At 35.3% G+C, this 13,867-nt stretch overlaps 1 protein-coding gene across 3 annotated transcripts in view; it reads right to left on the reverse strand.

Moving 5' to 3' along the window:
• Positions 1-13,703, reverse strand: part of LOC134540472 (protein MMS22-like) — a 48,292-nt gene extending 34,589 nt beyond the window's left edge. For 2 of the 3 annotated variants that reach the window (XM_063383246.1, XM_063383245.1), the window contains exons 1-4: positions 13,327-13,689; positions 9,673-9,883; positions 9,173-9,271; positions 7,826-7,973 (exon numbers count right to left, since the gene is read on the reverse strand). In XM_063383246.1, the coding sequence (XP_063239316.1) occupies positions 7,826-7,973; positions 9,173-9,271; positions 9,673-9,883; positions 13,327-13,399 (531 nt within the window). In that variant the 5' untranslated portion in view covers positions 13,400-13,689. Of the gene's footprint in view, positions 1-7,825; positions 7,974-9,172; positions 9,272-9,672; positions 9,884-13,326 lie in introns of all 3 variants that reach the window. The other variant, XM_063383244.1, reaches the window with a different exon arrangement.
• Between the last annotated feature and the right edge of the window lie 164 nt (positions 13,704-13,867).

The raw sequence follows: 13,867 nt of genomic DNA on the forward strand, positions 1-13,867 counted from the left end.
ATTTGCACATGTTGCACACCCTTAGAATTCATGACAGCATCATACACAATTCTTTGTGCAATAAGACTATCCTCAGTTTGATTTTCAACCAGACAATCCGAATTTACGGAAAAACCACGTTCCAAAGCAGCATTTCCATGGGAAAGAATAAGCAAATGCTTGATAAATAGTAGTAAACTTGGAAATGATTTGCCAGATTCCACCATAACCTGCACGTAGAACAAATCTAGACGCTGATTCTGGCGATGATAAGACTTCATGGCTTCTCCCACGGAAGCTATCTGGATAAATTCTTGGTATTCTTGCAGAATCTTGTCAGCGGTGGACCCCGGGATCAGTTGCTTTTCAACTATTAGTTCCAAGCATGCTTTAATTCTTTTCTCAGCAAGGTTTGGTTTACTACGTATCAACTCAGGGTTGATACAGGAGATTTGTCTAGTAAGACTATATGCAAGTGGAGAACGCTGCAGAACCTTTTGAAGGAAGCCAACATAAAATGATCTACAGTCATTTTTAAATTGTAGCACAACCTTCTCAGCAAGCTGACCTCGTACCTTCTTCAGAGCATCTGTAGCTGCAAAACCAATGTCCACCTGATTTGCCAGCAGAAGGTTTTCATTTTTCGACAAGTCAATGTTTGTAATTGATTGAGCACTTTCGATAACCTCTTTTCTAACAACTCTCTTAAGCACAGTGGTTGTGAGTGCCTGAAGTTCTTGATGCAAGAATGGTGCCATTGGGTCATCACTCTGAAATTCTCGTAGAAAGGGTTCTACAAGTGATGCTCCAGCAGTGAAAAAGGCCAGTTTGGCACCCATCATCTCATCCTTTACAGCACTACAAATAATCTTGAAATTTTGGGATTCTTTAAGAGCAGGAAAACTTCGTTTGAAGTGTGAATCTTTAGGTTTCACTTTGTCCTTTATTTGCTTTTCGATGGCTTCAACATAAGTCTTCATATGTGGCAGTAGTTCATAAGCTCTTTCAGCAACTTTCTTATTTTCCACCCATCTCACACAGCAAAATTTAAGGGGGAATACAGTGCAACCTGTGCAAGATGAGAAATCTGCTCTCCGCAGAGGAACATCCTTGAAGTGATAATAAAGCGCTCTTAAGAACCCGACTACACACCATCCTGTCACTTTTATTCCTTCTTTAAACCCACCATGTACAACATGAAGCCCACAGCTGCCAATGTTGATTAGGTCAAAACCTTCACGACCTATTTCTTCACGCAATTCAGTAACTAGATCCTTAGATAGCTTCCAGTTCACAGAGGGCCCATCCATGGACACTTGAATAATTTTTCTCAAATTTTCATGTCCTAAAACATTCTTGAGTCCCTTCAATAGATCTTGGGCTCGAGTAGAGCTTAGGAAAACTGACGTGAAATACCTAGACTGCACCATGTTGAGTTCTTCATCCCAGAAGCGGACATGTATATCCATTTGTTCACGCTGAACAACCTTGTTTAGGCTTTCATCAAAACCAATAACAATTTCAGATGATTTTTTTACCAGCTCCTTCAATTCTTTTTCAAAATATGGAGCTATGCCATGGTTAATTAGATAACCAATCTTCGAACGCTGCAACTCCATTTTTTGAGTGACCGCACAGTCAGGAAACATGAGTTTCATGACTGATACACTTTCAGCTGCTTTACGAAGTGATGTGTGACCAACAATAGTGTGAAGAGCCCACAAAATTTCCGCCCTCGTAATATGTTCCCCCAAAAGGAACCTTTGAAGAACATTTCGATTTGGAGTCTCGCTGGTATCGATAGTTGATACCAAGTTATCTACAGATGACTTCTGATCAGGATCGACATGATTCGCTTGTTCATGTCGTGCAGCAATACCTGAAACAATGGAACATGCACACTGTTGTCTGCTCCCTACCTTGGGGAAGGAATAAAATCAATAAATATGCAATAAATGTCTGCGCATAAACTTATTTTACAGTATCGCATACTAGAGTTTAATCCCACCTCGTCTACTCTATTTTGCGATACCAGTCTTCTATTTTGCTAATTATTCTCCTCTGTGTTACTTTTACGCAGTTTGTAGCTTTGTACAAACTGTTATATTTCACGATTCCAACAAGTTGCCACGTTCACAAAAATATTTTCCTTAAAAAAACTGTATCGGAAAATAGAGTATAACCCATCCGCTCAACTCTATTTTCTGATACAACTTTTTCTGTATCAAAGAAAATGTAGCAATAGACGTGGTTTCGAGAAATATAACGTGCAAACTTAGTCTAAAAACATTCAAACTGCATATAAGACACACAGAGAACGAGAATAATTAGCAAACAAATACTGGTATAGCAGGTACTATCCGACACCGTTTTAATTTTTACGAGCAAAAATATACCTTCAATGTCCTTACACTAAAACATACGGCACTTACATGGCTGACCTAATCGCAAATGTTCTAGAATGCCACAGCATAACAATTATCTGATAATTATTTTTCATTTTATTTTTTATTGGTATTATGTATTATTTGTAAGCATTATTTTTATGCAGCTGACTTAACCCAACCAACCTATCACTTTGTTTTCCATACCTTCTAGAACACGATACAAAATACTTTCGTATATTAAAATAACGTTTTTACATTTAGCTAATTTTTTTTTATGTAGCTGACCTAACATAACCAACCTTTCACTTCTTTTTCAGTACCATTCAGAAAATGATACAAAATACTTTCGGGTAATCAAACAACTATTTTTTCCGTAGCAAATTTTTAATTTAATTTTTCTTTGTGTAGCTGACCTAATCTAACCAACCTTTCACTTTCTTTTCAACATCTGAAAAATGTCTTCGGGTGATGCATTTTACATTTAAATATATTTCCTACTTACCTAACCTTGCATAGTCATATTGTCTTTCCCTACAATGTGCCCCGGCTGTTATTCAGCTACCAAACATTTGCCGGCATTTCTATGTTACACTGTTGCCACACCTTTGCTTATTTTTTTTTTCAAAATCAATTATCGCATGTGGCTACCAACACTGCCGCATTTTTATTTACTTTCATACCTACCTTCATCGAATGTCATGATAGTTCCCCTACTTCCGGAATCGAATTTTAGAGTTGACCCTATTCTGCTCGCAACCATTTATTCATTATTAAATTATTCATTTTTGATTGGGGGACATGATTTGACTCGTGATATACTCGATTCCGCGATCAATCGGGGCGCGATGTGCCGGGCGTTTACTGTACAACGTGAAACTATAGGCTGTATTTCAAATAAATTGTAAGCAAATGCACACACTCGGCACTCTCATTAAATCTATAGAGTTCAATAGACTCTTCAAGCATTTATTTAACACAAAACAAAAATATTAATAAAACACTAGTAACTGTAACTTACCTTTGCTGCAAGACGGAACAGCTTCATGGTGTTGACCAGGATGAGTGGAAAAAAATGCAGTAACGTACATATTTCTATCTTGGCATGACTTCGCATTTTGGTGAAATTTCGATTTGGCGTGGCTTAAAAAGGCACCTGTGCCCATAGTATCTAACTTAAAACTTTTCGCACAGATCTTGCACTTTGCGCTACCTTTGTCTTTAGGGTCCTCGGTGGCCCACGGAAACTCCACCTCATAGCGACAGGAATATCTCGTTGACATGATCCTAACCTCCCTCCTGCATTCACTGCTACAAGATACTCATGCTTCCAAAAACTACAAACAAAAAATTATTCACGTTCGTGTTCCGCTAAACAATCGACGCACCATCGCCATCTTCTAAACCCTCCTCATACCTCACAAACGAAAAAACTGCGCAATACGCCAATAAGAATATAAGAACGCATATAATTTTGTCATTGGTTCCTACGACCGATCATTGCAACCAACTGCTGAATTCAAACTCATGTACTACCATTGTATTACCCACGCATTCGTGGAGCGTATTACTGTTAGAAACGATGTTTATGGTGGTAGACCTGGGTAAAGTATTTTTTTTTTTTCTTCGTTAGTCATTTAGAACAAGTACAGGTACGAAAACACGAACGTCTTCAAATACGTAAAATGAATGTTTTGACTTCCCGTTAAGTCGTAAAACACATAGATATAGTAAATAAACAGCTGAAAAATTAATTAAATTCGAAACTAAAGCCGACGCAGTTTCTTGCAAGTCAGACGCTGCGTGTAAAAGCGGGGCACACAAACGAACTTTTCCCTAATGACTAGTAAAATTCAAGATTATTTCCAGATTTTTCCCGGGTCCTTTCCAATTCCAGACTTTTTCCAGGTTTCCCGGTTTTTCCCGGGTCGGTGGCCACCCTGTATATGATTTGCTTGTTATTACTAATAATGTAATAACATATGCAAATCATATAAAGACATTAATTAGAAAAAAGATTTCCATTAAGATTAATTTACGGGGTGATGAAAAAAACTCACGTTAATGAAAATACGGTAAAATCATAATTTGAACAAACATGGCAGATAAAGTAAACAAAATTTAACCGTGATTACAGTAGGCCTAGGTATCAAAACAAAATCATGCAATATTTGAAAAATTACCTGATTCATTTGCTTTCAAACAGTAGTGTAGGTACTATATTCGTAAAACATACATTCCAGAACTGTTAGTACACTACAGTAGAACCCGTTTATAGTGAACCCGCCTATAATGAATTCCCGTTTATTGTGAATTTCCGTCTCAGTCCCGCCAAAATGATGTGAGGTTATGTATTAATTTATTGGATATAGCGCACAACTTTTGTCAATGTTGATACGTTTTCCCGCGTACCACGAACAAATTTTGCCGACATAATGCACATTTTTCTCTATATTTTCATATAATTACAAGTTTTTTTTTCACAAAACGTCTATTCTGGATCACATTGAAGTTTATCTCCGCAATACGCTACTCGATTGTCCACTGTTCATATGATAAACAAGTCGTATTCGAGTGGCCTCGGTATGCTACGTGTAGCCAGAAATGGTGATCAGTTTGGTGAAAATAAAAAATAGTTTTCCCTGCATAGTTAAAGAATGGACGAACGCGTGTACATTTAATATGTATTCAAAATAAAAAATAAATTACCGCCACACAAATACGTATGTACATTATAGCAGCAAATTCAATATTTTTACGTCTCAATTTTATCGTTCACGTTTCGGACATTTTGATCGAGTAAGGTTCGTAAGACTACCACTAGATAGAACTCTGTGGACTAAATTTTTCCATAGAAAGTGAGAAAATTTCGTTCCAGCTTTAGCAACTGCAATACTAAATGATAAGTAGTGATCTTTGATGCGCCAGACTCGTTATTTTTCGTTTATTTACTTTTGACGGTAAAAAGAATTTCGTTTTATTAAGCTGCATATGTGCTTCAATAAGAAATACGTACATAAAAAAGGGTGAAAAACGCGGTAAAAAACATAAGGCATTATCTGTGCGAGATAAACTGGACATTATTGAAAAGGTAGACTTTAACCCCACTGTCCCGCACGTGTTAATAGCAAAGGAACTGGGAATTACAACATCCACATTAAGTACAATATTAAACAAGCTGAACAATCTTCTTTCTCAAGCTGCGAAAACGTCACAGAGTATTAAATGCCTGAAAAAAGGATAATACGCCGATGTCCAAGAACCATTAGGTAATAGAAAGTTTGTACATGTATAGTTCATTAAAAATAATATCTGCATTTGCTCATAAAACTGTTGCTTTGAGTATTTCCATTCCTTCTTTTCTTGGCTTAGGCCTATGTGTAGTTAAGATTTTGCTTTTGAGTATGTATTGCCAATATAAAAGTTTTCCCAGATATAAAGTTTCCCCTCTATAGTGAACATATAAACTACTCCCTTCAGATTCGTTATAACAGGGTTCTACTGTATTTAGTATTTACCGTATACACATAAACAAAGAACGTACCTACTTTTATTCGCGCACAGCCAAACAAAAACATTGTCGTCTGCTTTATTTAAATTTTACATACTCTGACTGGCATATAAAATCCTCATAATATACAGCCAATTAGACAAAAAGGTCAACAAGTCACTGCATGTAATGACCACTTGGCAGCAACCATTTGTTATGTTTTGTTTTGACCATGTCCCTTGCCTGGTTTACAGCTTCTTGAGCTAGCCATGTGTGACAGTAGTGCAAGATGGCGGCCATTCCGCAGTATTCACGTATTTTTTCATCAGTGCCATGCACGAATAAATATATTATCATAGACTGCGACATTACGACTGTAAAGGAAATAGTCTGTGCACTGAAAGATCTGGATTGATTCTTGAAATTTACGAGTGACATGGGGCTGTGTTGTGTGGTCTAGGGCGGATGTTGATTATATTAAATAGTAATATTTATATATACATCAAAAGGTACCAAAATGATTTATGTAATAGAATTTATTACTGAAGAGCAAATTTTGGGGCACTTTTTTTCTTTGTTAATTAAAAAATTTCGCTTAACTTTCGTTAAGAATATATTTATCTCATAGAAAAATTCATTTTCGTTTCACTTTCGCGAAACTTGATAAATTTTCTTTCACTTTCATTTCGTGTGGATAAAGTCACTTTCACACATCCCTAATAAATATGTATGTTTTTGTTTTTTATTATCGCGTATTTTCACGTTTTTTGTTCTTATATAAAGAGATATTATAATAAAGCTGCTCTAATGAGATTTTATTGTTTCTTGGTTAACAAAAGCTGTTATCAAATACTTTTAATTGTTTATATTCGATTTATTATTATTTACGCGACGTCATACTGTACGCGTATGAAATACGACTCGATTCGTTGCTGTTACATAACATAGCATGTTATGCGGTATCAGAAGTAACGAGTAACGATACGAAAGTAACGGTACTAATTGTTATAGTAACGAATACATACGGGTACACTTTTTTTAGTTACTTTTACACCTCTACTGAAGTGCCAAGGAGTTGGACGAAAAGGGGTAGGAGAAAATGCTGTGTCGTTGCGGGAAGTAGATAACACTTCTACGTGCGAGATACGTGGGTGGCCGAGCGGGCGGGCTGGTAGTATTGCATCACCGCGCGGAGAGCAGCGGAGAGCAGGAAGCGTCCCTCATGATGTATGATAAGATAAGGCGGTGAACGTGTAGCTTACGCTACATAGCATAAATTAACTACCGAAGGAAACAAAGAATTATAAATGAATTATATACGGTGTTTTGGTTAAAATAAAGATTTACGGTCATTGTAAACTACGTTATTGTGAATCGGCGACAACTTAAATTGAAACATGAGTACTCAAACATTAGCGACGTTAATCCGAAACGACGTAAATCGGTACGACGTAAATAGAGGACTTACTGTATTAGGGTAATCCAAATTTTTAGATTTTTTTTCTGCAGTCCTTAACAAGAGCGAAAACCCGAGGAAAGTAAAAAAACATAGGGGAAACAAAAGAAGAGAGACTTGCGTTGTTATCTGTGACGTCTGGTGCTGAGATTCAGGTAGTAAACATCAGTCGTCAAATTGTCATAAATAGCATTAGAGGTGCAGTTTTGTCATTTTTCAACAAACCTGAAAACACCACCCAAAAAAAAAAAAAAAAAAAAAATGGTATTACAAATGCAGTTTTCAATTTTTAGACAAAAAGATAATACCTAATGGCTTTCATGAATTCAAAGTTACTCATGGAATTCCCGGCAGAAAATAAGATTTATGCCTAATTCCTAATAGCTTTCATGAATTCAAGGTTACTCATGGAATTCCCGGCAGGAAAAAAAGATTTATGCCCAATTCCAGATTTCCTTATTTTTCTGGCCGGACTGCCACCCAAAACTGGGATTACAAAAAGCATTACTCACTTACAGCACTGGCAGACTGAGCGGACACGTGCGACAGCACGCAGTCCGGAATGTCGGGCAAGTACCCCAGCAGCAGCCGCAACGAGCACAGCTGATCAAAGTACTCTGCTATCGACTCCTCAGTTTCGCGTGCCAAGCCATCAGCAGCTGCCCTGCGAACAATTGAGTGCTTCTACAGTGCCTGCGTGCCCCTGCCGTATCTGCTCTATATATCCCTGCAACCACCAAACATAATACACAACAAACCCACTAACTGTTCTTGGAAAACAGTGGCCACTCTGTTTAGCGTAACTAAATTTTCAGGGTTTTCCCAGGATTTTTCTGTTTTTCTTCTTCTTCTTCTTCTAAGAATTATCATGAGATTATACTTCGTTTTTATTAGCCATTTTGGTCACATTAGAGCTAACAACATCAAACAAACCAATTGATCTTAAACCTGACCAATTAAATATTATATAAAATAAATAGGAGCATTCCTTAATTTAGTAGTTCTTATGTGTTGTTTAAACTACGTGAGTAGCAATCAACAGCAAAATTTTCAGCAAACACCACATTGGTATAATACAGAAAGTATAAAGAAACAACTAAAATTACTTTAAAAGCCGCCTGAGATTCTTCATACTGAGACTTTAAAAATCATAGTAAACTGCACATTATGAATTTTGAGCTGTAAAACTATATCCCTAGTTGTTCATCTTCTTCATTATAATTTTACTATCAGAAATCACTTTAATACTTGCTGCAGGAAAACTATATCTGAAAACTACTTGTAATGCTTAAAAAAAACCTTTATAAACAAATAGAGAGAAGAATTATGAATTAAAACTCTTTAGATAGTCTAGTCTCTTTTGTGTTCAAAGTGATTTTTGGTTTTATTTTGCAAATAAGATCCTCCAATCTTTCACTGATCAAATCATGGTATTAGGTTTACTATTATCACAGTCTATGATAATCGCCACAAGTAAAATAAACAAACACAAGAGAAGAAAGAATTTTAGGATTTTTTTTTTTTTTTTTAAATCTTGCAACTGTTATTAGTTACCCATTTTTTTACATTACAACATTCGTACATTTTTCCAAACACAAACACCCAAAAGATTTATTTTATTTGTTCTATATGGTTAGATATACTTATTACAAATCATTATATTGCAAAAGGGCATCACGTATCGGTCAAAATGACACTGTTGGAGACAATGAAGATTTGCGTGTCATATTTTGTCAGTATTAAGTTATAATTTTTTAAAAAAAAAATATTTCATAAAAAATAAAAACCATAAAATCTTATCCCCACTAATTGAACATCGCCGGCAGTAACAGGACCAGCAACCCGGGCCGCCGGGACGCTCACCTGTCGACAGAGCCCCGCAAATCCATCAGTTCGTTGAGGAGACGCCGCCTGACGTCCAGCTGAGGTTCCTCCCACGAGCCAGTCGTCATCAGCTTCATCCTGCGACAAGAAAACTACAAACTTAAGGCCGGGTCCATAAACTACACAGTTATGCAACATGCTACCAAAGCGAGAAAGCCACAGTCGTTCATAACACTCTCCAAGTTGTCACCAACCCTATAACTTGAATATGGTTTGTTCCCTCTTGTGCAGTATGAAACGCAAGCCAAAATGAAAATGGGGAAAAAAAAAAAAAAAAAAAAAAAAAGTTGGAAGTTAAACAACGCTTGCATTGTACTATTGCACCTTGTGTAATTTATAAACAGGTACCTTAAAAGGTGTTTTTAGAACATTTTGCAACTTGGGGGGGATGAATTGAAACAATATAAGTGTCCCCCCCCCCACCCCCAAGACTGCGGTGGCCATGGTCCATACTTAAAATACTGCTAATATGTTCTTACCTGCAAACGCGGAATAACTCCTCGATCGGCGACCACGTAGCCAGGTCATCCAGGCACTTATACAGAAACAAGTCGCTGACGAATCCAATGCCATCTTTCACGCACGTAACTGGTTCCAAGTAGTGTTCTTTTTTCAGGCACAACTCGTCATGAATGTCTAGATTCTTATCACTCGATCTGTTGCTGAAGCAGTCAAACGGCCTGTAGAATCCTAAAAATAAAACAAACAAACTTTTTTTGTGAAGCAACCAAGCTATACTTCCTGTCTTCCTGTAAAGATATGAGTGGGAAATTTTTCCAATTCAAAAAATCTCTGGAAATTTATATATATATATATATATATATATATATATATATATATATATATATATATGTGTGTGTGTGTGTGTGTGTGTGTATGTGTGTGTGTATATATATGTATGTGTGTGTGTGTGTGTATGTATATATATATGAAAACACACAATAAGAAAAATCAAATAAACAAAAAACGAGCGATAATTGTGTTTCCAATTGGCACAATAAGGTGCTTCAAACATTTTTCTTCCTTTATTGTTGACTCAGTAAAATAATCAATTTAACTTTAGTGTGACAAAAATAAATATATCAATGACTAAAAGTAATTCTAAAATAAATAAAAACATTTTACCCTTAATTTAATGCTCTATTTTAAATCTCTGGCTATTTAAACAATAAAATACATTCCAAAGGATGTTTCGACACACTTCCTTACCCTTAACATTTTGTGTTTCACTTGTTATTTAATCCCATTTTCAGTCCACCATTTTATATTGTAGCATAATTTTTTGCAGATGACACATTTTCCAGAGTCCAGAATAAATAAGTTGGTAATATTCTTATGTTGTGGCTTTAACCGGAAATTAATAATAAAAAATTTGAAAATACTTTTTTGGTGATTTACTTACGCTGCGGCTTTTACGTAAATAAATTATTAAATTCCAAGAACCCTTTTTCGAAATTCAGAATAGTTTTTGAGAAATACCAGTTTATACGTTACATTACAATAACTGTGCACTGATACTGCCACCACAATTTATTGATTTCCCACATGGGTCTATGTGTTTTCAAGAACTTTAGTCAAAAGAGGTATTATGTACTTTAATAATCAAAACAGTTAATATTAATATTTTTTGTTGTTTTAGTCAATAACTAATTGCATTATGAAATCTTTTGTTTTATGACATTTGCTTTTGAAGTAGCATTTTGAGTCATGTAGAAAAGAATGATTTTAAACTGAATTAAAGATGCTGTTCAATTGCTCTGAAAATTACATTTTATAAACTGAAGTAGCTGTGACATTAAATGTTGTAGTTGTTCAATGGAATTCTATGTTCAAAGCTGTTGTATTTTCTGTGGTTGTTATGGCTGGTTTTTCGGGGAGTGTGTCTGTAGTAAATTAGCTGTGTGGCGGGTGTTCCCTGGATAAGTTCAAATCTGTGCGTTTAACAGATTCTTGGCATTTTTTGTTTGAATTTTTGGTTTAATCGTGGGATGAGTTGTGAGGTGAAGTGGGACAAATGTGGGACTGTTATTTAGTTGGCCAAGGACAGCAAATTTTTCGTTGTCAACAGATGGCTATCACACTTGTTGGCAAGACTGCTAAAATGGTAAAATTTAATTTCAAGAAATAATTCAGTGGTTTTTAAAAATTAATCTTAGTCGAAAAATATTTAGGAACACATATTTCTTTGGTAACCATTAAACATTCGCAGGTATTGTTATGTCTGACTTCAAAGCGTCACAGATTGGTCGTCCTACTGTTTAGAGGTGGTGATCAAATGAAATAGATGAAGCCAAAATTGGTATACCATAAACACAGTAAGGGTCGAATCATCCAGGGTCCGTGAGTTTTTGGCGGGATTGAGAGAAATAGTGAAACTATTTTTTGTTCCTGAGGAAGATCGCATCATCAAAAATCTGCTGCAAATGATTGATAATTTCATTACACAATTAATAGCAACTGCTGAAGTCCTTCAGGTGAATCATAGTCTAAATTTTGTTGATCCTGATACAAGAGCAAACATCCAAAGAATAAAGAGAGTTTAGCGGGAAGTGAAGCAGAATGTACCATGGTATGGTTGATGAATTCCTCATGTTGGATACTTTGAGGAATTCATGTTCCGTCAAAGGTATTCTGACAATTGTGAACGACATAATTTTTTACTCACTGCAAAGAACCTCTCTCCTACATAGGCAAGTATTAAAAGTTTTACATTTGTGTTTTATGTTATACCCCATCCAGCAAACCTAACATTCACAATAGACCATTCCGAGACCGCGTTCATACATGATCAATGTAAATACTATAAATATGTAATAACATGAGAATGGTCAATTATATTAGGTTAGTTACATTAAAATATTGTGGATGATTAGTAAGATTAGTATAAAAAAATTCATTATTTGTATCAAATGTAATAATTCCTTTTTGTAAGTCAGGTTATGTGGTAACGCAAGTAAAATGTTGACGCTTTGTACCTCCATACTGCTAATAAAAAATACCTCTCAACGGTTGAATGCACAGTAGGGACTAACGTAATTTTTTAAAAATTATAACTTACGTTCCATTGAGCAACAACATCAGGGTATAAAATATAAACGTTCCTTACATTTTCGGAAAACCATAGGATTGGTAACACAAAGCACAACACGGCAAATGCCGCTTCACTGCATGGGCTATCAAATGTGACCTAAAAATTGTAATTTCTCAGAAACCAGAAGGAATTTAAAAACTGTCTTCAGGATAAATAAAGGAATGCCTTTAGTGTTTGAAAAACATAGTTCCCGAATTTTATTTTATTTACAGAAAAGCAGTGATGCAAATAGTATGGTGGGGATAATGATCAGGCAATCTCTCACGGAAATTAGTCTCGACTACGCTTGTAAAGCACAATGGCAGTGGCCACGTCAATGCACAGGCCATCTAATGTAACATATAAATTGTAATTTATCACTAACCAGCAGGAATTTTTAATTGCTTTTTTCAGGGTAAACAGAGGAACGTCTTTAGTAAGATATTCAAAAACCCAACATTTGAAATTTCATGAATTTTTTTTTGATGGAAAAACCGTAATCCATACAAATTACCCGTTAATGTTATACAATGTCAATACACCACTTCACCCATAAATATGAATTTCTTGGAATCTAGAACAAATTTTTAAACACTGCTAAAAATTAAATATGTTGAAAAGCACATATTTCCTCATTTTATTTTTATTCTTAACAGAAATGCCGCAAGTATAGATTTTCGTCCAAAATTTGTCTCCTGCCCTACTGTAACCACCACAAAGGTCAATAAAAATTAAAAATGATTGGGAAAAACTTAGTTTTATTTTCGAAAAAGCCTCTAAACTATAATCGTATTCAGCAGTGGTTGCAGAAAAGATGTTCAGCAGAAAGGATACTCCAAGTAACAACTGTTGGTTTTATAATTAATGCAAATTGTCAAACCAAAGCCTATTATAAAATCTAGGCTGAAGTAGTGCCAAAATAGTTATTGTAAAATTATAACGTATAAACCGTTACTATATGTATAGAGTACACCCTCATATTACAAATAATTCCCTGTTTGGAAAATGATTTTGTAGTCAGCCATGTTTCAACATAACCTAAGCCATTAAAACACAATCTTACCATAATTCGAAATATCTGGTGTACGCGGTGAACATCGATATGGGGATGAAGGCGGTGTGCAATCTTCAGTCATTTAAGATGTATCGCAACGAAAATACCTTCCTTACACAAACAACAGAAACAGTTTCAATACCAAGTAATCTCGTTCCAACGATTCTCCCGCGCGAAAACAATGATGCTGTTACCCGCCAAACTCGATAAGTTAGTTGTGAAAACAATTTCAACTTTAACTAATTAAGGCATACAAATATTTAATGAAAACAAACAAAAATATATAAAATGCATAATCAAATTTTGGGAATTTATTACTTACATTAAATCTAAGTTACATTTATTCCATACCCCCCACAATTAACTCTCCGACATTTTTATAACCGGAAACTGATAAAAACGAATCAAAGAACTAGAACTGAAGCAAGTGATATTTTGCATCATATTAAAAATAACTAAGAAGGATAAATAATGAAAATACCAAATTGTAAAACAAAAATAATACATTTTATTTAGAATAGAAAACACTTAAGAACGTTTTATGTGAAAG

The sequence above is a fragment of the Bacillus rossius genome, chromosome 16 (genome assembly GCF_032445375.1).
Source record: "Bacillus rossius redtenbacheri isolate Brsri chromosome 16, Brsri_v3, whole genome shotgun sequence".
NCBI classification, from domain to species: Eukaryota; Metazoa; Arthropoda; class Insecta; order Phasmatodea; family Bacillidae; genus Bacillus; species Bacillus rossius.